Here is a 23,892-nt window from a genome sequence, read left to right as displayed (position 1 = left end):
AGTGAAGATACTTTAACAAGTGGGCAATATATTTGTCAACTAAAAAAAACCTCCACTTTAATATCGTCCTGATTTTTCTTTTTCTTTTAGCTGCTCCCTTTGGGGGTCGCCATAGCAGCTCGTCTGCCTCCATCTCACCCTATCCCTAGCATCCTCCTTTGTCAAGCCAGACCTCACACACCACACAGAGCCTGTTTCAGATACTCCCTCTCCTCTGCATTCCTGATTCTAGACCTTCCACTGTTTAATAACATCTTGATTGCTTAATTTAAAATCCAATACAGTGGTGTACAGAGGCAAGTTTGGAAAGATTGTGCCGTTTTCCAAAATGTGTGGACCCACTGTATGCTGTTACAGATCTGTCTGTGATATGTTGTCCAACACGTGTAATTCAGATAGCTTACAGTTCCATAAATGAAATGTTTTTTCTAAATTAAAATGACTCCAAATGACACACGGATCAGATTAGTTCTCAGCATTTTAGGCAGTTTATTTGAAAAACACATACAAAAAGATCATATACAAGACAATAAATAAAAAAGAGACAGAACAGTTTGGGTTAAGCTATGCAACTTTTTGCATCATCATTAGTAATAAATACAGTACAAAATCCACCCAGAGTGAATCTAAAGATTTTCCACAATATTCACTGATCATGTTATTCTTCATTATGATTTAGCTATTGCTTTCATATTATTGATACATACTTCTACTTTTCTATAAAATACTCAAGATCATAAAACATTGCGCGGTTACAGCAAAACAGCAGTGTGTTGTACAAAGATGGCCACTTCCCTTTTTCACTGGCAGGTTAATAATCAACATTTTTTCAGCAGCAAAGAAACATCTGAAATATTCAAGAAGGTACAGCATCATATTAAACACATCTACAGAGCTACTCCCACATACACATAGGAAAACCTGAGAAGGACATGCATTAAAAAGCTTGTGCTTTAAGTTCTACTGTTCATTCCGGTTCATCAGCTTGAGTTAATACTATGGCTACTGTCCAGTTCGCTCTGGAGTTATGGGGTACACTGTGGAGGGCACGGGGTAAGGCCAGTGAGAGCACGAAATGAAATCATAATAGTAAGACCAGCCAGCTTCATTCCAATCCAATATATGTTATAATAATTTGCAGGATTAGTAGAGTATTAATAAGAAATGCACACCGAAAACGTAGTTAGCTTATTATACCCAGGTGTAAAACATCTATATTGTATAACCACAGTACACCAGAAGTTTGCTCAATAAGATCAATGGCTCAAGTTAGCATGTTAGATATACGTTCCATAATCCCACACAAAGCAACTGCCAGCAACAAATAATACAGCTTGTAATGTGGGTCGTAAAGAGAAGCACTAAATTGAGACCCAGATATGATTTATATTGTGGTCAACTTAAAACGTGGAAAAACGAAAATAAATGTGACTGATTATGACAACAGAAGCGAGCTAAGACAAAAAACAAAAAAAAAAGGGCTGCACCCTGACATCTGCTTTGCATCAAAGCAGGGATGATGTCTAGAAAGTAAAACATTTATTAAAAAAGAAAAATCGAGAGATGATATGAATGGAATGTAATCCAGATCAACAGCACCATGCTGGCTAGAAAAAATGTGTCGGGGGAAACAACCCCAGTCGATTTTTCAACAAGTTTCTTTTTTTTTTTTATCTCGCCTCCGAAAAAAGAAAACACAGACGGCATGCAAAAGCATCCCCACCGACCAATGCATAATGAGGTATTCTTTTTTTAATATTTTGTGTTATTTTAAATAAATATATTGATTAAATTGCAAAGTTATGAGATAGAGACATTAAATATTCCACCACGATAGCTAGCTAGCTACAGTTAGTAATAAATAATGATTGTTAAATACTTAAGGCATCTTTAATCACAGCATTCTATGTGAACTAGCAAACCTCCATTTTCATCCATCTGTAGTTTTTTGGATGGAGGTTTCATACGAAAAGAAAGGAAAAAAAAAAAACAAACGAAAAAAACAAACGCAACACAAACAGTCAAGTTACCCTCCAATAATACACAAGGAAGCATGAAAATATTTAACTGAACTGGAACACAAACTCTAGGACAAGAAGAACCCACACCACCAAAACAAAAAAAGAAAAAAAAAAACAGGCAACTCCATATTATAGTGCATTTACAAAACACAAGCTACATTAGAACAACAATAAATATGTTTTTGCAGCATTGCAGCTTTTTCTTCACTATGGTTAAAGTGGACAAGGACTCGGCATATTAGTACCATGTCCAGATTGGCATGTGAGCAAAACAAAAAGAAAAAGAAGGAAGAAAGAAAAGTGTACAGGTAATAAAAAAGAAAGAACGAAATGGCAGGGAAAAAAAGACAATTAAAACAAAATTAATGTTAAGAACAATTGTTTGGTATTTTTCAAATGGATGGCTTTTTCTCCCTTTCACCCTCCTTCAAGTGAACTACGCCAACATGGTTCATGCATGATATAGAAAAACAGCTTCTATCACTGAACGTATCACAGTTGTTCTAGCAATACCATACACTACGACCATGGGGGGAGAGGGGGTGGGGACAGTCATACACATTCTAGCACATATCACAGGCAAACTAGTTTGTATTGTCCCTGTAACACCAGAAACAGTCTTTTTTTTCTTCTTTTTTTGTTTTTAAATCAAACAGTGGGAGCAACTCAGATTGAAATGAAAGGAGCCGATACACAACAGAGGCCATTCACTGGATATAGAAATCACGTGTGCTTGTTCGATAGGCAATAAGGTTCTGGTGATAGGTAATACAAATGTCAGGTACTCTGATGGCAAGACTCAGGCACTGCATCCTCAAGCCCATGCCGGCCTCTCATGATCACGAGCGTGACCATGACCATGAGCGAGGCCACAGAGAGGAGTTGCTGTTAGACACGGATCCACCGGCAGCTCTTTGAGTCCTGTTAGGAGCGCAATGCTTAGCTGGTCGGTGATCAGTGTCTAACGGCAACTTTGGTCTACTCGGGATGAGTGGGGAAGGGTGCGGGGGAAGGAGTGGGGAAGGGGGTATCAGGTGCATTCTTGTCCTCCTCTATGAATGAGTGGGATCATCAGAGTCATAATATACGGTTCACATGCACAGACACAGTCCCTGTTTCTACTGCTCCACAATATTAACGACACAGCCCAAGCCTGCCATACAGCATGCACATCAGAGGCCTCTGCTCTAGATTATAGAGGCCCGACTACGACACTACACAGATCACTGGAAGCCATGCCTGCAGTTAGCGTTTTTAGCATCAACTCTGATGGCATCTACTAACTGTAAATCCAAAACCATGTTAGACAAGAAAGAGGGATTTTTGGCCTTTTTACATGACTAGCTCTTTCTCTGGTTGCCTACGATTAAACACACTGAATATTCTTACTGTTAGAGCTGTATTCACCCTCTCTGTAGGTTTTATTTTTCACAAACATATTTCTCAAAAGGCTTTTGCTTGCTACACAACACTGTTACTCTGTAAATACTTATTCAGTACTATACTCCATTACACCACAAGCGTTCAGCTACAAGAGTTCACACCAAACAACCTCATGCTAATCATTTGATAATGTTCTGTACAGATGTGCTGAGGGCTTGGGCAGAGTGCAGCTTCAAGGATTTTTCACAGGCCTGGGGAGAGGGATGGGGCAAAGGGTTTGGTTATAGTGGCAGAGAAATGGCCTTGATACACCACACTGAGCTGGGGAGGTTGGTCGTCAGAGTACCCTTTCTCTTGGCGGCTGTATGGAGAAATGTACACAATCTGACAGAACTGTGTGAAGCCTCAGCACATCTGTCCATACACGTCCACTCCTACCTTTAACATCCAGCCAAGTCCATTAAACCGAACCTCAGTCCAGGCGCCTATCTGTGCATCAACCCCCCCGTCCCTCGTTGCGTTGTAGGTGAGTGTGCTTTGTTGATCCCTCTGTCACAGCTGTCTCAGAAGGCAGGCTCGTTGAGTGATGCAGAGGGGAAGAGGGGTGTTTGGCAGAGCCTCTCCCCCTGGAGGGAGGGCAATGGAAAATTAACAAGACCAAGATCCATAGCTGCAGAAGTCAACAGGAGCTATCAACTGTCGGGGGTCAGCTGAGTCTCAATGTCCACTCTGCAGATGGGGCATTTCCTGCTGGTGGCCAACCACTGGTCCACACACGCCTGGTGGAAGAGATGCATGCAGGGTAATCTCCTGAGGAGACAGGAGAGACAAGGTCAGGAATTTAAAACAAGCGTAAAAGCGTCCTTCCAAAATGTCAAGCTGTGTAATAATCCCAGAGGTTTACGGTATAAGTGGCTGATTGATCACCAAATCTAGACAAAAGTCATTTTTCCTGGAAAAAAGAACATTCACAGAAATGTTGATTGCACACCACTGCTTTCTATTTTACAACCACAACATAATCAGCACGTCTTGAGAAGATGTTAAAGAGCAATTGCAGTGAAAGTTTTTTCACAGTGTGCCAATTACTTGCTTTTAAAGTAAGTGATTACACTGCAAGATTATTTACATACAAAATCTGAATTTCCTAATGTTTTCTAATGCATTTACTTATGCAGCTGAATGAAGTTGTTTTTTTTCATCTGTCTACAACAGCTGTTAAAGTTAAATTTGATATTTCACTAATTGTTAAAGAAAAAATACCAAAAAACACAGAGCTGCTGCTTCGTCAAGGTGAGAATTTGCTGTTTTTCTTCACCAATGAGTGAAAGTAACTAAAGCTTTTTGACAATACAAGCACACCATTTTCTCAAATAACAAAAACAAAACTATAAATGGACATTTGTATGATTTTTTTTTTCCTCTTTACACCTTTTTTTACACTCTTAGGTTGAATAATATTTAATATTAAACATTTAAAGGTGGTTTCCTGCTTGATGTGAACCCAGAAGTGACAACAAGCTTCATCCTTCAGCTCAACTAACAGCTGGATAAAACAACTGTTGTTGCTCTGCTTTGTTACACAAACTTCACGGTCTTTAAGGCTTCCACATGCATATGATTCATAGGTCTGTCATACCCAGGAATCCATTTGTATCCAGAATAAATCCAGCCATTGGACTATGATTCACGTTTGACATCTGAAAGCAGCTCACATTTGACTTTCATATGTGGGGGGAATAAGCTTAAAATGAACGTTGTACGTCATAAGGAGGAATTCTGTGTTTGAGGTACAATAATGATATATTTACTGTAGGTGTTCCCTCATATCAAATCACCCGATATGTATTTTAGGACCACACGTGCCAAGATTTGCTTGTGTCATAAATAATGGAGGATTTTCAACATAAACCAGAGCAAACGTAACACAATCAAGCTGAGATGTTGGGTGTACGCTTTATTTGAATAGAATTAAAGTCTACTACCATATCACAGCTCCATCCCTCCCTTAAATGCAGAAGATTCTGTTTATTCTTGCCTCTTTTCCGCCTATTCAGTGGGTAAAATAATATGCTCTGTCACTTCTGAACACATCACAACACCGGACACACATCAAAAGATTTTGCGAGAAGCTAATGCTGCCCGCGGGGAGGGTTTTTAAGATGAGGTGCTGGGAGAAATCCAGTGATGGGATTTTAAGACATGAAGCTTTTTAACTTAGGTGGCAGAACCAGTTTAGGGTTTAGAAATGCTTAGATCCTGTGTCTTTATATCCAGTTTATGGGAAAGAAATGTGGTTAAGGATAAATTAGTAAATTAACCTCTGAGGACTAATCATCCTGAAAAGCATTTACCCTGACAGGCTTTGGGAGAAATTGTTTTTTAGAGGGGTAACTAAACCCAGTTGTCTGTGAGGGTAATGCAATTAGTTTTGTAGGTATTAATATAGTCATGAACCCAAGTTAAGGGACACATTTAAGTTTAGTTAGGAGATGAGCAAAGTAATTCAGATTCCTCCTGAGGGGGACATGAATGTGTAAATTGAAATTCAATGCAATGCATCCAAATCCACAAATCAACCTCAACCTGCTGTTACAGGCACTAATCATCTAACTGAACCACAGTGGTACATTCACTGAATGACAAACAGACTGATAATGCGATACTATTTCAGGATGTGAGAAACAAATACATCCTTCTAGGAAAAAAAGCGCTTTTATGCGCAGCCTACATCAACATCTGCATAACCAACCAAAGAAAAAGCAGTACCTGACATCCTCGCCATCCTCCAGCATCGACAGACATATGGTGCATTTTTCATCGGTGTCAAGCTCCTCATCATCCAGACACATCTTCAGGTCCTGTGGTATTCTCTGCACAGAAAACCACACAAGAGCAAACACACTTTAATTACTGAAGTGTGCAGTGTTTATGCCACAGGGGTCTCTGAGTCAGCTCAGGCAGAATAAAAAAAAGTCTTTGAATTATACTTCCCAGAAAAAAATAGACATCAAGATGGAAATGACTCAATTACTCCTGCTCACTCAAAATGTACCAAATAATCTTGCATTCTGAGTATTTGGGTCATATTTGGCATAGACGTTTCTTTAAATTCATTCCACATACATATCTGCAGACAGCTAGATGAGTCATCCAGCGCCTTGAACTGTGAACACTGCAGCCCTGTCTCACTAATCTGGCAACGGAAATTAGTTTGACCTTTGAACTACAGTGACAGACGTGACCTTCATTCCACTCTCGTCTTTGCTCTTTGATCCTTTCAACCTGCTGCTGCCTTTCGCTATCCCTTTCTTTCGCATCTTCAGTTCTTCCCCTTTACCGTACCACATCAAAAAGGTATATTTAATCCAGCAAGGAGCTAAAGAGTCTCCAGCCCTACCTTTTTGTACTTGTGGGGGAAAGTGAATCTCTCAATGGTGGTTTGGACCGCTCCACGGTTTACGCTGCCCAGTCTGTCCTCCAGCTGCAGAAGCTCCTATGAAAAAAAATCCCAGTTGCCTTTAAAGGAAGGACCTTTCTGTATTTTGCCACTAAAATAACAGAAATAAATATGCACAATAAAAAGATATTAAAGTGTGTAATGTAATCAAATCGGTGCCTTAAGGAACAGGACACCTTGCTTGAAATGAAAACAAATGACATGAGATTAAAGGCAGCTGGACCATTTAAAGCATCTGGAGCCCTGGGTAATTGGAAATAAGAAAATCAGCTACCACTCAAGCCTATCCAGAGATTGGTCACAGAGAAAACAATGATAAATTAGTGTAGACTGGTGCGTCTGCTGAGGAGAGCGAGGAAATAGGCGCACAAACCTCATAGCTCTCTCTAACTGCAGATGCGTGGCGGGAGGGGTTGAGACTCTGCAGAGCCAGCAAGTGCAACTGGGGATATGGGTAGTTTCTGATCTCATGGACAACCTAGGAGATGACAGATAAAAGAAGCTAGCGTCAGCTTTGCAGCAGAAATCAGAAAGAACAATAGGGACACGGGTCATCCCCGGTTGCTGGGTGTTGAGATTAATCTCAGAAACCAGGAGAAGAGTCGCCGTGAGTTCATCGAGATGAACATGATTGATCGTATGGAGGCAGAGGGGAGCTCACCACTTGCGTTGAGGCATTGTTTCTAGGGAAGTGGTGCATCCTAGGAGAGGTCAAGTAGTGCTGATAGTGCTGCGGCAGCGGGTGGATGTGATACTGGTGGGGGGGAAGCCCAGCGTCCACACTTAGATCCCTGGACAGAAACGGAAAAAACAAATCAGCCAGTGGAACACTGCGAGGTCTCTGGAACACTGAGCTTCGATAACAGCAGACTTGTGTACTTCTGTAGCTGCTCAATGGGTAAATCTTTTAAACGGTGAGATTGTAATATGATTTTTAAAAAATATATATATCCCCATACCAGGTCAGATACAGCAAATTTGATTACATGAAAATTGGTTATCATGCAAGCAAATGTGTGAGAGTTGATATTATAAAAGTAATCAATACACATGGACCAGCAGAAGGTAAGTGGACAAATGGCTGTAGCACACATAGCTAAAATTAAGCGATGAGCTACTTAAATAAATACATTAAGAAGAAGTTTGGGAACTTCTTGATTTTTTGGGTCATTATTTTGTGTTTGTTTTTTGTTTTTTTGGTCTTTATAATTTGTACTCTGTGATTTCACTCAAGACTCCCATTGACAAGAGTGCTACAACAGCAATTTATTTGCTTTCAACTCTTCATCTTGAACTCATTCATTCAAATCTAAAATGTGTCTGTAACTGACATTTATCTTAAATGGTCTAAAGATGAGCTGGTAAAAAATGCTTTCACATTACGAAATAAGGTGTCTGTTGATGTTTCCTCTAAAAAAAATAGCTTTTTGCATCTGTGGCGCTGCATGTGTCGTTGAGAGAGATGCACTGCTTACCAGTCTGTGCCCTCAGCCAGGTAGCGGGGCTGCTGAACCACAGGCTGCGGAGGGACATGGAGGGGGGGAGCAAACTCATAGCCGGGTCGCAGCCTGTGGGGTTGGTGAGGAACTCTCTCTGGGGTCCGTCTACTAAGACAAATAACTAAGCATTTGAAAACATCCTGGAAAATAAGAGTTTATCATTTAAATTTAAAATGTCACTGCACAACTCCAGTAGTTACCAACGAGGTGCTTAAACTAAATATTTTGCCTTTTCCTCTCTATTTTTTTTTTTGTACCATAAAGCTGTGTGGATACCTGGAGGGTGGCAGGATGTGTCGGTGCTGGGCCTCGAGGATCTGCTGCTGGAGGAGGTATTGCTGGTGTAATGCCTGAGGTAGGAAGGGAGGGGCAGGGATGTCCTGGAACTGGGGAGCGGGCAAAGGGTTGAGGGGCGAGTGGAGCGGAGGGCCGTGTTGGTGGCTGGGCGGGGCCAGGTGGGGGTTAATGCCTGACTGTGGCTGCCCTGGGTGGGGCATGGGGAAGTCCATGGGCAGCGGGGCCTGAGGACCTAACTGGAAGTGCCGGCAAGAGGTAGCATGGCTGTGCTGCTGCTGCTGTTGTTGCTGTTGCCGGTTGAAATGGGATCCTGTGGAGTATAAGGAGAAGTTGTCAGGTACCTGAGGGGGGAAATTAGATGGAATTAATAGTAGGTGAAATGTGGTGTCACTGTGTGTGAGATATAGCATGTTAATGAAGCCCTACCTCTTACCTAGGGTGAAAAATACTTCTGTGGGGGTGGGAAAATGATGGTTACCACAAGTACCATGAGAATGAAAACCATTTTTGGTGCTCCACACAAAGCGCAAGCGTTCATTTCTTTAAATGCATTTCCAGCCCCTGGATCGACTCCTCGTCTTCACAGACAAAGGAACTGGATCAGAACAGAAGAACCGTACCCCTATACAGATATCGACGTAGCTCAGTTCTTGTAAATTCTGCAGCTGACAGCAGGTCAGTGCACTCAGAAGTAAACCATTATTACCTCACTGCCTGTAAGAAATACATTAAACTGTTTCTCTGCCAAGTCTCTATCTACACAACTGTAAAGAACAACCTGTTCCATATAAAAAAATTAAACTAGACATTAAATTCACATTATAAATGTGCTCTACTGAAATCAGCTGTCTCTCTGTGTTATACACTTCCAGTAAAGCTCTGCTATTCTTCTCCCATATGAACATTCAGGAGTTGACAGGAAATAGCTTGAATGCTTTTTTTAACTCTCTCCAACCACAGCTATTTGGCAACTGCAGCGAACAGACTGCTGTCGAGACTTGACAAGGAGTGGAAAATAAAGACATAGGCTAGCTTGTGCTGTGTTGCAATATGGTTTTAATACCCTGGTTAAGCTTAAGGAGACCTTTTTGTATCATAGTGGGACTGAGAATAATTAAATTTAGCTTTGATCAGATTTTGGGGGGAGGGGATCTCTGCCAGAGGGAACCACAGTTATGCTCTGCCATGTCTGACTTTTAAACAGTTTCTTATAGAAGTGCAAAAGACAAGACTACTTTGCTCGTAAACACTTGATTTCTCCAAAAAAATAAATAAATAATAATTTATGAAGAAAAAGGCAAAGTCTACATTGCATTTACTCGGAGCACGCTTGAAAATTGCAGTTTGAATTTTAAATACAGGAAAGACAAGCAGTGTAGCTTTCCAGATTTCGCATTTCAGCTTGACAGTTTGTCAGCGTAGCCGAGCAAACAAGATATGACCTTGCTGCCGTGGGTCAAAGGCTCAGAGTCTAGACTGCAAGTAGCACACTGCGTTTTCAAGCGTCTCAGTGAGAACGATCACCATGAATGACAGCAGATAGACTCATTCAGGGCCCTGCGATGAAGTAAGCGTGGAAATCGTCTATCTTTGTCACAGCAGGAGAGGAGGTGGGTAGGTGGGTTGGTGGGGACAGGGGTGGAGGGAGGGGAAGGAGGGGGGAGCAGATAGGGGACAAGGGAGAGGGAGGACAATAAATGGAAATCAGCAAGAAGCACACTGAAGGTTAGGAAAAACACTATATTCTTTATTGAAAAATATTAGTATTTGTGGAATTTGTGTTTTCTTTCTTGTTTGTTTGTAATAATAGTATAACTCCATGCAACAAAAATAAACAACATACACTGAAGGCAAGGCCCACCATGCTCCATATAGGGTTAAAAAGAACAAAAGCGGCATCCAATGAGCAGACGTGTTGGCTACAGCACATGATTTCAGTACAGCAGGGTACATCTTTTCTACAGAAAGATTACATTGGATTTTTCACTAGTCAAATGTAGAAAAAACATAAACAAAAAATTATGAATCATAAATGTGACCATGCATTGAAAGTACTATTACCAGAACAAAAGGTAAAGAGAAACCACAACCAAACAATAAAGACGTTATTACTAATAGAGGATCTCTTTAGCAGTGCAGGAAAAATAGGCATCCCTGTGAAATGGATAGCATTTTGGTCTTATGTTAGTGGGGTAAATTGAGAAGTGATGAACCACCAGTGAGCATGTTTTCCTACTTAAACGTTTAGAGTTTCAGATGCCTGTAAAAGGGCAAAACAGGCCCTGACAATTCAGTGTGATTCAAAGCTTGAAATTTGCAAAAAGGGAACAAAAGGATTACACAAAAAAAATGGAGACAGTTATGGCAGGTTGTTGTGTGGAGGTGCAGTGTACCTTCAGTCATTTCAAGTGACATCGCCACTGATTTAAATGTTACGTTTTTAACAGTAAAAAATGGCATGCGCGTGGTCCCAATTTGCATGCTTTAATTTATTTATTTGTTGTTGTTTTTTCAATCGCAGGTCACTTTAATCATGTACATTGCACCTTGTGTGAAGAGAAGAAAAAGATGAGCCAAATTCTGGTGTTCAACAATGCAGTGCAGTATTTGAGATCATGCAAAATGTATCCACTTTACAGGAATTTACAGCATGTTGTCTATCAAGACTGGATGGGAGGTACACAATGACATTCAACTGATCTAGAAAAGAGCTAAAAATGTTTACTCAGTGCTACAGCAATTTGACAGAAAAAAAGACCAAAAAAAAGGTGCTCTGTCCTAGGTGTTAGATATTGTTTTAGTCTGTTTAACATGGAAAGTCTATGGCTGAGTACATCTTGGGAAAGGGGGGGGTGCTTTTTTTAATACCAATGTCGTCTTCTGATGGAAAGAGGAAATGAAGAAGGGATTCACAATACAGCTAAATGCAGAGAACAGGCAGAGGCCACGCCACACCACACAGCAGCAGATGATCATTAGCTACACAATGGGGGGGGACGACAAAGATCTGATAAATGCAGAATGTAGAGCCAGCCTCCATACTATGAAACAGGGAAATAAGAACAGAAATAAAAGCACAATGAAAATCACTGATGCCACTGTTGTGAAATTAATGTTGCACTGTAGCTTTATCATTGTTTAACTGATACCCCACACTCGATTCTTTTTCTTTTTGCAATTCGGCAGCTTCAAACAAACAGCTGCTGAATTGCCAATTAGCAAATGAGAGAAAAGGGCGACGGATACACTGATAGCCCGGAATTAAAGGCTCCCGGTCGACTGGCCACTTATCGATTAGCACACTGGCCAATTGAGAGGGGTAATAATTGTAATAACTACTGGAATCACGGTGGAAAAAACGGCGAGCGTTAGCAGAAGCAGATGATCTTCAAATGACATCATCCGTGCACAGATAAGCTGACTGGCTGGACAGGCTACGTCTATTTTGCGGTATTTTTCTTTACAGCACAAACACGGTAGTTTCGAGGAAACGTTGAATATTTTTCTTAAAACCTCACAAATAAAAATGCACCGCACGTTAATAAAGACGTCTTTTTATGTAGGAATGTGTTTCTTTTTCTTTTTTTTACATGAGGCATTTTGGCCGCATGTCGCGTGCATGTGCAAGCCTTTGTGAGAAATGTTTCAAGAAATAGTCTGAGCCCAAGAAGCCAGTTAGCTTATCTGTAGCAACGAAGTTAATTTTTAATTCGCTGTATTTGCACCTAGCAAACCTTATAATTCGGTGCCTTATATTAATCTGCGACGGATGCGAATATAAAGCGTTATCGCGTCGGCAAGCAATTTGACCATTAATTTCATGCTAGCTAACGGGAGCTAACCCAACGGCGGAGCTCGAGCTAGCTAGCCCAACAGCTGCAGTGAATATTAAGATAAACAGGGCACATGTTTTGGATCGATATGAATATTAATACCGTACCTCTGTTTCTTACTGAGCCGAATACAGGAAGAACCAGATATCCGACATGCACTAACACCATCCTGGGATCCTTATTTTATGATTCCGCTGGGTTATTTGGAGATATACAGTGGTAGTAGCCCATGCGGATCTACATTCAGGCGGCTGGTTGTTGCTGGCTGGCTGGCTTGGCTAAACACTACAGGCGAACCAAACCAAATGACTGTCTGACTCGCCTGGTTGTCGTTGACAAAAGCAGACATGTCATTTGTTCTACGGAGCAAAAGAGGGCGATGTTGCAGCGCTACATGCCAAAGCTGCAGCTATCTCTGGGTTAACCTATCCGACCTTGCAAAGTTAATCTTTATAGAAACAATGTAAACACATTAACAGGCTTAAAAACGCAAACGGCACATTGAAGTAACTTGTAGTCTTGACTTTAAATAATGAAATCTTCACTTAAGGACCACTGTTGTTTATTAATGTATGTCCGCAACATTAGCAGACTCACTGGAAACCCATTTGAAAGAAATGGTAGAATATACATATAAAAATAAACGCATTAGAGGCAAAGATGTCCTGGCTAGATGCGCTAAGGCCTACATTTCCCATGATTCAACGCAATCGCTCTTTTCTTAAGCATTCGCAGAGAGTAGGAAATAATCAAAAATATGATTTCCCTGTTAGCAAAAAAAAAAAAATCACACTAAGGTACCCTCAACTCGGAAAAGCAAGTTAATAGATAAGATAAATAAGTACGTATAAGAATGTTATCGCGTGCACTTCAATATACTCACTGGCCGATTTGTTTGGTTTTGTTTAGTTCCCTGTTAATGTAAATAATCAGCCAATCACATGGCACCAGCTCAAGGCACTGACCTGCTGAAGTTCAAATAGAGCATCAGAATGGGGGAGAACGCGAATATAAGTGACTGTGAAAGCGGCGTGGTTGCTGGTACCAGATGAGTTGGTATGAGCATTTTACAAACTGCAGACGTTATGGGATGCCTTGTTGATTTTAGAGGCCAGGGGACTATGTTCTGGCTGCTTTGAGATTATAGGAAGGCAACAGTAACTCACATAACCTCTTTTAGAACCAAACTTGGAGAATAGAAGTTCTTCTGATGGCTGTTATCAACAGGAGCTTTCATTGTACTCAAATGGTCTCCACATTCACCAGATCTAACTCCACTAGAACACTTTTGGGATGTGGTAGAACCAAAGATCAACTAAAGTAAAGCATTATCTACTATTATACTGGGAACTGCTTTTGACTGGTTGTTTAAAGGCATTAAATTAGAAGAGAGGATTATCTTCACATGCATCGAAAATATATATGCATATAAATGCACTAAATTCAGAACAGCAATGTACCAAATCCCAGTCTGTTTTGTTAGTTGTGCCTTGCTGTTATGCTTTATATTTCTCTTGTTTTTTATACGTCCCTCTTACTTGTTTATATTTCTCCTGTTTACTATTTATTCCTGCTGTCTACTATTTATATTTTATGTTGGCACAGTTGGTGCAAAGCACCCACAGTTGTACATCTTTTTTTTTCTTTTTGCCATTTTCATTTAAGTTAAGTTGGTTTGCACAAAATAATGTTTTTATTTTGTGTAACGTATAATTTCCGCGTCAGTAGGGGGCACCGATGAGTATTAAAGTGGGAACCAGGACCAGAGTCGCATTAATAGAAGAAGAGTTCATTCAGCCATTACATTCACTCACAGGCAGGTCGGAGCTGCTAACAGTTGAGGACAGGTCATTAGCAACCCGAGAAAATGCTATCCGTTAGAGTTGCAGCAGCTTTGGCCAGAACCCTGCCTAGAAGGGCTGGATTCGTAAGTACTTTAACCAAGCAAGTTGCATTTATTAAGAATATTGCAGTAAGTTTATTTAATATCCGTGCGAGCATTTATGGGCGTGAAGGGTAACGTTAATGCCGCAGGCCGCTAGCTAACCTGTCACCGGCTTACGAATACCCTTCTAATAAGCCCTAGTTAATAATCGATGCTAAAAGTCTTGAAATTGGATGTTTAATCGTGTTTTTTTTTTAATGTTGCCCTTGTGAAGTGACTGATTTCGTCCTGTAGCACTAAATGTAGCACTCAAGCTAATGCTAGCTGTCAGCTAACAGCTCATTCAGCCACGCTTTGAAGGTCAGAAAGCCTGACAGCGCAACTCCTCTCCGCTGCACAAACTTACATTTGCCTCACTGCAAGAAGCGCAGTTGTAATCCTTATTTAAATGTCTCTTAACTTTCATTTGCGCTCAACTTTTAATTAAGTGCTTGTTATTGAATCCAGGTGTCAAAGACTATTCCGGCCGCCTGCGTTGGGGTCAACCACCTCCACACACACAGACCATGGCTGCAGAAGACAGGTGAGAAAGTCAAAAACAACAGACCAGAAACTTCATCCTGTACAATGCAGGGCATCTCATAAAGGCGACTTATTAAAATAATTGGTTCTGCTATGCCGGTGAAACTGCTGTGTAATCCCTGTGTGTACGTCTAAGAACACCTTATCTTAGAAAAGGCATCATCAGTGTTTGGTGTTTGAGACCCACATAACTCTTCATTCTAATTATGTCATTTAGAAATTTAAACCATGCATATTTTCATTCTTTGGTTTTGTTTTGTTTTTGTTTGTTTTTTTGTTTGTTTTTTTGGTAAAAGCACATTGAGGTAACAAAATTAATCCTTTTTGCAGCATAAAACCATGAAGGTTTCACAACTGTTTCTCAACTGTTCCTCTACTTCTAAGTGTTTCAATAGATTATTGGGGAAAGCTTTTCCAGTGATTTTAACATCCAGTTGTATTTATTTTTTGACATTTTGTCTTTCACAGGCACAGCCGAGGTGTCCTCCATCCTGGAGGAGAAGATCCTGGGAGCTGACACCTCTGCAGACCTGGAGGAGACAGGGCGTGTGCTGTCTATTGGTGACGGTATTGCCAGAGTGTATGGACTGAGGAATGTCCAGGCAGAAGAGATGGTGGAATTTTCCTCTGGCCTGAAAGTAAGTCCAAAGGCACAAGGTTTCTCTCCAACCTGCATATCTTTTATATATAAAAATGGTTAAAGAGGAGCGCACCGTGGGTTTGTCTTGTTGAACAAAATTGTGAAACTAAAAAATGCTAACAGTTTCAATTCAGTGATGTTATGTTTTTTCAAGAAACCATATTTATTATCCTCCAGGGCATGTCTCTGAACTTGGAGCCTGACAACGTTGGTGTTGTGGTGTTCGGTAATGACAAGCTGATCAAGGAGGGCGACATCGTGAAGAGGACCGGTGCCATTGTGGATGTTCCTGTGGGAGAGGAGCTGCTTGGCCGTGTAGTGGATGCTCTGGGAAATGCCATCGATGGGAAGGTAATTTAAAAACCTTTAAAAAATAATTTTTTGTTTTGGATTGTGACATTCAAGTTGATTAACTAGGGCCTTTTTAAAGAACTCATCACCAGACATTATCTTGTAGAGCAGCTAGATTACCTATTAATCAGCAAAATTGCCAGTTTAAGTTTCATAAATGACCTTGTCTCTCATTAGTAAGCATCCACGAGTTATTTGGACCAGTGACGAAATCTTGCCTGTTTTTTTTTTTTTTTTGGGGGGGGGGGGGGTTTTGGTTGGTTCTTTTTGTTTTTCTACCTATTCATGACTAGTTCAGTAATTAAATGGCAGTCATCGCAACATGACTTTTATTTCCCACCATTATAGTACTTGCAACCATTTTGATGTTGAAGTTTGCCTTAAATTGACATTCTCTCTCACTCTCTCAGGGTCCTTTGGGCTCCAAGGTCCGTAGGCGTGTGGGTCTGAAGGCCCCAGGTATCATCCCCCGTATCTCTGTGAGGGAGCCCATGCAGACTGGAATCAAGGCTGTGGACAGTCTGGTGCCCATTGGCAGAGGCCAGCGTGAGCTGATCATTGGTGACAGACAGACTGGGTAATTATCAAAATTCACAGATGGGTTTTAACAGTGGTTTGGTCTTGATAGGAGAGCTGTAGATGAGTGGAATATTTTTTTTAAGTTCAATATTCCACATTCCAGCAAAACTGCCATTGCCATCGACACAATCATCAACCAGAAACGCTTCAATGACGGAACTGATGAGAAGAAGAAGCTGTACTGCATCTATGTTGCCATTGGACAGAAGAGGTCTACTGTGGCTCAGCTGGTGAAGAGGCTGACTGATGCCGATGCCATGAAGTACACAATCGTGGTCTCTGCCACTGCCTCTGATGCTGCTCCGCTGCAGTACCTGGCTCCATACTCTGGCTGCTCCATGGGAGAGTACTTCAGAGACAACGGCAAGCATGCCCTGATCATCTATGATGATCTGTCCAAACAGGTGAGGATTTGCAGATGAATCTGCAAACTTTATTCATCACTAAAGTTTAGCATGTTGTGCAAATGTCACTATTATTCTCAAATTGAATAATTTTCTTTCTCCCACAGGCTGTTGCCTACCGTCAGATGTCCCTGCTGCTCCGCCGTCCCCCTGGTCGTGAGGCCTACCCAGGTGACGTGTTCTACCTGCACTCCCGTCTGCTGGAGAGAGCTGCCAAGATGAACGACAATTTCGGTGGTGGCTCCCTCACCGCCCTGCCTGTCATTGAGACTCAGGCCGGTGACGTGTCCGCCTACATCCCCACCAACGTCATTTCCATCACAGACGGACAGGTTTGTTTGAAAAGTGTTCGGAGCTGGTGTTTATCTGTTCATGTTTTGTATTGCACCTCTGACTTCTCCATGTCGTCCCCCCCCCCCCTTTAGATCTTCCTGGAGACTGAGCTGTTCTACAAGGGTATCCGCCCAGCTATCAATGTGGGTCTGTCTGTGTCCAGAGTAGGCTCTGCTGCCCAGACTAGAGCCATGAAGCAGGTAACATCTGGCTGACCTCCTTTTTAAATTTATTCAAGAATAAGAATTGCATATAATTCAGCCGCAGGGCTAAAATCTTAGGTTCTCTCTCATTTCATATTTTCCTAACTTTATAGGTGGCTGGTACCATGAAGCTGGAGTTGGCCCAGTACCGTGAGGTGGCTGCCTTCGCCCAGTTCGGCTCTGACTTGGATGCTGCCACCCAGCAGCTCCTTAACAGGGGTGTCAGACTCACTGAACTGCTGAAGCAGGGCCAGTACTGTGAGTTACTATTATTATTTTTATTTCTCTAGAAATCCTCAGGGTATTGTACAGTGCAACTAACTGTCTTTAATGGTTCTTCCAGCTCCCATGGCCATTGAGGAGCAGGTAGCAGTCATCTATGCTGGTGTCAGGGGTCACCTGGACAAGATGGAGCCGAGCAAGATCACAAAATTCGAGAAGGCTTTCTTGCAACACATTTTGAGCCAGCACCAGGACCTGCTTTCCAACATCAAGTAAGAAGAAAAACAAATCTGTATGTTTGAACAATTTTGGTTTTTAAAGGCTCAATCTGATCTCATCCGTTTTTCGTTTCAGGGCTGATGGCAAGATCTCAGAAGCATCAGATGCTAAACTGAAGCAGATTGTACTGAACTTCCTGTCCAGTTTTGAGTAATAGCACTTCGATTGATCTTCAGTGAGCTAACTGTCTGTGTCCCCATTCTGCTTATATATGTGAACACACTGAAGGCCAAAACCTCCATGTACAGATTTGTCCAAATAAAATTTTACAACCCTGCGGTGGTGTAAAACTCTTCTGATTGTTTGGTCAGTTTGGAGTTCAAGTTGGTTCCCTCTAAACAGTTTTCAGTTTGACGAGAACAAAAGCAAACATGTTTTGAATAGATCTATTTAAATATATCGAAATGGAGAGGGTGATACTGCACATAATGAATTCATGAATGCTGTTTACTGTAAGTCGTTCTTAATAGGAGCATCATATTAAAAGGGGCTGATAAATGAGTATAGATTGACTTAAATGATTTTCTCTGCTGGTTTCAGAACTTGGAGGGAAATGTAAGCCCAGTTTCTCAACTGTAGGGGGAAAATGCTTAAATAAATTCAGTGACGCTGTCATGAATCATCCCTGAGTACTGTCTTATGTTGAGAGATTGAAGAGACAATGTTTGTCTGCCTGGCTTAAATCAATACTGCATTTTTACAGCTCAACGTGTATTTATGCAGTTTTTAAATCTCAACAAATGACTACTTAAAGGAGCTGCAACAACAAAATGTTTCATTGTGTATTGACTTATTCTTTGAAATGAAAGTTCCTCACAAAAGGCAGTGCCTTCTAGCTATGCTTTTTCTTAACAAGCTATGTCAGTGGGAGAAATGAAAAGTGGTAAATCTACATAGGTTTCTCTTCATGTCCAGCAGGTGGCCATAAAATCTTAAATACTGCTGCTAATGAGGCTAAGAGGTGGTTTACCACTAGATCTTAGCTGTTGGCATTGTTGACCTGGAGTACAAAAGAATTGTTAGAAATTACAAGATCATTGTTTATGATGTAAATTAAAACAAATGCAATGATTTGTGTATCTCATAAACCAAATTTTATTCACTGTAAAATATGAAACAAGTGTTTAAACTAACACATTACTAACACATCTGAAGAAAGTTGGGACACAAGGCTGAAAAAGTAAGTGAAGTAGAAGGAACATTTCACAGCTAATTAGGTTAACTGTTAGCAGGTCAGTACTACCTAGTGTAATACCCAGTATTATTGGGTATTTTAAAAAAAGCATCTTAGAGAGGAAGAGTGAAGACTTTTACTATCTCATCATTTACAATTACATCATTTAATATCATCAAAGGGCTCTGAGAATATGGAGAAATCTATGTAGGCAATGGACAAGTTCAAAAATCAGTGTTGGATGTCTGTGACCTTCAGGTGCTCAGACAGAACTGCATTAAAAAGCCATGATTCTGTCATGGAAATCACTGCATGGGCTCAGGAATCCTTCAAGAACTCAGTGTCTGTGAACACAGTTCTCCATGCCATCCACAAATGCAGGTTAAAGGTCTTCTGTACAAAGAAGTACCCATATTTGAACATCCAGAACACCACCATTTTTTCTGGGCCAAAGCCTATTTAAAATGGACTGAGGCAAACTGGAAAACTGATCAGGTGGAAAAAAATAAAATAAAATTCATTTTGGAAAACATGGACGCCACATCTAAACTGAAGCAACGAGTCACCATCCAGCTTATCAACTTTCCAAAAAACCTGCATCTCTGATGGTATCAGAGTGACCAGATATCCCTATTTATGTGTTAAAAAACAATTCAGTAAGATATGCCGTTTTAATTGTTAAGTTAGATATGGACAACTCTCAGCACTGTCCCACACAATTAGTGCTTTCCCCAATCGATGCTGAAAACTATGTACAGGTAGAGCAATATATGGACCCATCCAGATGATGTTGTTTTATTTGCATCTTTTACCAAGACAATGCTAAACTGCATACTCTAGCAGCAGGGCTTCACTGTAGAACTGTAGGCAGGCTTAACAGGCTAAACTGGTCTGCCTGCAGTCCCAGTATGTTATCAGTTGACAACATGTGATGTAGCATGAAACAAAAATATGACAAAGAACCCAGGACTGTTGAGCAGCTAGAATCCTGTGTCACACAGGAATGGGACAGCTTTCTTCTCCCAAAAGTCCAGCAGCTGGTCTTCTAAGTTTCCAGACATTTCTGGACTGTTGTTAAAAGAAGAGGTGATGCTATGAAGGGTAAACACAGTCCTGTCGCAACTTTTTTGAGACATGTTGCTGCCATCAAATTCAAAGTGGCCTTATTTTTCCTTTAAAATGTTACATTTTCTCAGTTTAAACATTTTTCTAGGTTCTATTGCAAATAAAATATGGCCACCATTTCTGGAAGTGAGTTAAATTTTGCAGCTGATCGGAAAGTTAAAAAGTGCTAACGTGAATACAAACTACCGCATACCATTTCTCATTCATAGATGTCTTTCCTGACATACCACTGCAAATCTACTGCTGATAAGCTGCCTTTTTCTCTTCCTCTCCTGAGCGGCTGTGTTTCTCTTCCACACTTCTCTGTTTGTCTCTTCTTATTAAACAGGGACAACATTGGACAAAAAGTACATTTTTTGCAATTAAGAACTTTGTTCTCTTTTGGTTACCACATCAAGAACCAAAGTTTATCACAACGTTGGCTCTCATTATTCCTTCATTTTCTGTAGTTTTTTTTTCTTAGCTTGTTTTTTTTCTTATCCACATAAATAAATTCTCCTGAATTTTTTAACTTACATAACATCATCTTTTTTTCACTGACCGCTCTTAAAAAGTTGCCATTTCACATTGTGCTCTGAGTCGCTTGTTCCTCCAACAGCATCACTGCCTGGCAAGATATAGTGAGACATGTGACAGAGAGTGAATGGAGATGCTTTCAATAAGCGCTATTGTTGATGTCAGTGTGACAAGAGAGATTAGGGTGACCAGATCTCAACAAACTAAATGTAGGACAAATCCAGTGTTTGTCTGAGACAAAGTGGGACATGTCAACAATGCTGGGCGGTAGACAAGTATATTTTATTTGAATGCAACTTTTCCATTACCATTGTAAAGGAAATATAATAAGAACAATAGGAAGCTGAAGTTTGGTCTCATGCAATAGTCTATCTCTAGTGACAGTCTTTGGGTTTCAGTAGGGATACATCCATTGCTTGGCATACCTTTTTTGAGCTATATCTAACAATTGTAGCAAGTTTTAGCCAAATATGACACACACATATTTTATCATTACTACATACTGCTGCATCCTTTTATGTGTCATAGTTTCCGTCATATTCACCATAATCTGCAAAGCTTGTGTCTTTTTGGTAACTTCCCTGATTGGCATAGCATTAGACAGGCTAACCTTAATTTGATTATAATAACAAGCTTTCCCTCCACATGCACTGGGAAAATAAAAATGCAGTTCTGTCCCAAATAAACATGGTCATCTGGTCATCTTAAAATAAATTTTAGGCAACCTAATTGGTCAAATGTGAAGCTTTTAATCACCAGATACACTTGAACTATCTATATATAATAGTATTACTACTATTACTACTTATTATCCTTTAGCAGTCCTACATGCCAAAACTGTGAAACACCAAATCATAGTCCACCTAGAAAGCAAAGTGTGTCTCCAGTGTGCACAAAGGAGCAGTGTGCCCCTAAATCAAATTTGCTCTGTGGGGTTAGGAGTTTAGTCAAACGAGCAACAATAGTCAGCTGTCTCTGAATTTTTCATATCATCACATTCCTCAAAACTGCCACCATGTGTATGTTACTGTTTATGAATATCCAAAATTATGTGGGAATTACCGAGTCTTTAACAGGAATTGAAACTGTACATTTGCACGTGAGGTGATTTTAGACATTCAGGAAGGAGGAAGTTTGTCTCTAAGTGGAAGTTAGAGACTGATCTTTGTACAAAATATAGTTATTAGACTGCATTAACAGCCTATGAGACTGATTTGAGGTCAGGTTAGTATGTAGGTTTGTTTATGTCATCTACCCATTCTGTCATACTTGGAAATGAAAGCTAATATAGACTTCTCCAACCAGCAGTGGTTATTCCATAACCCTGGCTGGTAGAGTTCCATGGTAGTTACTATATAACCAGAGACACTATCAGTGATCCTTTTAGAGAAACTTTGGTGTGAGTGACCTTTGGTGTGCTGGATCCACCACTTAGAGATTAAACAAGTTGACAGAGCTTTGTTCAAATTACTTTATTGGACCATTAGCAGCAGGTTTGTTTTTTTTATTTAAACTTTTTGTGATAATTTGTAGTCATAGAATTTATATTTTCAGATAACTAAGCTGCTTGGTTGCGCTGGGGGGCTAATGCATCTCAAACCTTCTGTTTGAGAGGGGAAGCAAGTGAGGAAAACAAAGCTGTCTATAAGGTAGAGATGCTAAAATGGCTCTTTTAGACAGGGGGTAAACACAGGGCAAGGAATAAAGATCAGTTTGAACTGTGAATCCTGCAAAGCTACTCAGCTACTCAGGCTGCTTTCTTGTTTCCCTAACAGAGCACCACAGGAAATGGATCCACATGTTTGATTTGGCACAGATTTTATGTCACAACTCTTTCCTGACACAGCCCTGCCATGGGCTTGGGACTGGTATTAGAGTCACACCAGCTCGTGTCCACCTGAGGGTGGGTTTGTGTGTCCAACGGGTCTTGAACTGGAGTTCTTTCCATGCTCTGTGCAATATTTTTGGCTCATGTGCAATATCCTTGGTATGTGCAATATTTTGGTCCCAGTAGAACTGCCATCTCCACCCTAAATGACCATAGCCCCTCCACCCTTATTTATTTATTATATTATATAACTGCCCTTGTATACAGACCCACAATGTTTCTGTTTCAATGTTTCTTACACATACACCATGTATATAGTTTCACTCACATAAATGTATACATATACATTGCTTTTTATTTTATTTTACTTATTTTTTTCCCCTTGTTGTATATTGGTTTCTCTAATTCTTACTTTTGCACCTTTGTGGTCCTGCTACCCAATTTCGCTGTGCAAGAAACTGCACAATGACAATAAAAGGCTCTAAGTCTCTTTTGCATGTAAGGTAAATGTGTTAACCACCACACAGAGTGTGTTAATACGTTAAAACTCCAGTTAGCCACAACTCTTTTGTGTAATTTGATAATTAACTAATAATTTACTAGTCTAGTCTATAACTAATGGACGGGTGGAAGCACATTTTAATTTGTTGTCCACTTTGACCTTACTTCCAGCAGAGACCTCTCCTGCTTTCATCTTCATTTAGAAATGTTTTTAGTTCACCACAAAGAATCACAAATGTCCTTATGATGCAAACATACTGTAGCTGCTTTTGCATTGAGATTAAGATAATACTTTAACTATTTCTTTAACTATTAGCAAGTGCATAAATGAGGTGATTTACCCTATTTAGGATCACAAACCAAAATTAAACAACTTTAGTACACCTGAGCTGATTTTTGTGTGTTCTACTGCTATTACTGAGTGCTAAAGAACTAGCTAGCATGCAGGTAATTAAATCAGGTTGATGGGATTTCAACTCTAAAGAACATTCTTACCTCAGTCATTTGCAACCACGGGTGACAAATGTGTAGTGATAGTCTGCCTGTTAGCATGCTTACTGGTGCTTACCCTATATATATCCACATATCCATAACATCACTTGGAAAACAAGTATCCTTTGATAAAATCCTCTACATTTGCATACTTGCGGTTTAAAAGGTCACCTAAACTAAATGACAAGCCAAGCCAGTGTTTTGTATTAATAACTTTTAGGTTTTAGTGCAGATTCAAATTTTCCAAATCATCATCACTCTATTCCTTCCCTCTTTTTCAGTCCT

The 23,892-nt window shown here is 40.4% G+C and overlaps 2 protein-coding genes across 3 annotated transcripts; one reads left to right on the top strand and one right to left on the bottom strand.

Annotated features, from left to right (window-relative positions):
- Positions 1 to 460: 460 nt before the first annotated feature.
- ark2cb (arkadia (RNF111) C-terminal like ring finger ubiquitin ligase 2Cb) lies at positions 461 to 14,175 on the bottom strand. 2 transcript variants are annotated; one of them, XM_082556127.1, is made up of 8 exons: positions 12,601 to 14,175; positions 8,640 to 8,970; positions 8,340 to 8,468; positions 7,526 to 7,655; positions 7,238 to 7,342; positions 6,805 to 6,900; positions 6,174 to 6,277; positions 461 to 4,214 (listed from the first exon to the last, which is right to left on the bottom strand). In XM_082556127.1, the coding sequence occupies exons 1-8, from the start codon at positions 12,659 to 12,661 to the stop codon at positions 4,097 to 4,099; spliced, it is 1,074 nt and encodes a 357-aa protein (XP_082412253.1). In that variant the 5' UTR covers positions 12,662 to 14,175; the 3' UTR covers positions 461 to 4,096. The 2 variants fall into 2 exon arrangements, with proteins under 2 accessions (XP_082412253.1, XP_082412252.1); XM_082556126.1 differs by having other exon boundaries at positions 8,340 to 8,471; positions 12,601 to 14,174.
- A 94-nt stretch (positions 14,176 to 14,269) lies between these two features.
- On the top strand, positions 14,270 to 18,248 carry LOC309719764 (ATP synthase subunit alpha, mitochondrial-like). Its single transcript, XM_082556125.1, has 11 exons — positions 14,270 to 14,420; positions 14,886 to 14,961; positions 15,429 to 15,598; positions 15,778 to 15,951; positions 16,362 to 16,528; positions 16,634 to 16,934; positions 17,042 to 17,266; positions 17,360 to 17,467; positions 17,584 to 17,728; positions 17,814 to 17,964; positions 18,047 to 18,248. Exons 1-11 carry the CDS (start codon positions 14,361 to 14,363, stop codon positions 18,123 to 18,125), a joined length of 1,656 nt encoding a protein of 551 aa, XP_082412251.1. The 5' UTR covers positions 14,270 to 14,360; the 3' UTR covers positions 18,126 to 18,248.
- The last annotated feature ends 5,644 nt before the right edge of the window (positions 18,249 to 23,892 follow it).

The sequence above is a fragment of the Aulonocara stuartgranti genome (genome assembly GCF_965226115.1).
Source record: "Aulonocara stuartgranti genome assembly, chromosome: 12".
Classification (NCBI taxonomy): Eukaryota; Metazoa; Chordata; class Actinopteri; order Cichliformes; family Cichlidae; genus Aulonocara; species Aulonocara stuartgranti.
Note: the sequence above shows the minus strand (reverse complement) of the source record. Positions and strands in the feature narration are given on the sequence as shown.

Coding starts and splice junctions, on each gene's coding strand:
- ark2cb (XM_082556126.1), bottom strand. CDS start 12,661: ATGGTGTTAGTGCATGTCGGATATCTGGTTCTTCCTGTATTCGGCTCA. Junction 8,971..12,600: donor CGGCTCAGTAAGAAACAGAG/GTACGGTATTAA, acceptor TATACTCCACAG/GATCCCATTTCAACCGGCAA. Junction 6,901..7,237: donor CAGTTAGAGAGAGCTATGAG/GTTTGTGCGCCT, acceptor TTTTTTTCATAG/GAGCTTCTGCAGCTGGAGGA.
- LOC309719764 (XM_082556125.1), top strand. CDS start 14,361: ATGCTATCCGTTAGAGTTGCAGCAGCTTTGGCCAGAACCCTGCCTAGA. Junction 14,421..14,885: donor TGCCTAGAAGGGCTGGATTC/GTAAGTACTTTA, acceptor TATTGAATCCAG/GTGTCAAAGACTATTCCGGC. Junction 17,468..17,583: donor AGACTAGAGCCATGAAGCAG/GTAACATCTGGC, acceptor CTAACTTTATAG/GTGGCTGGTACCATGAAGCT.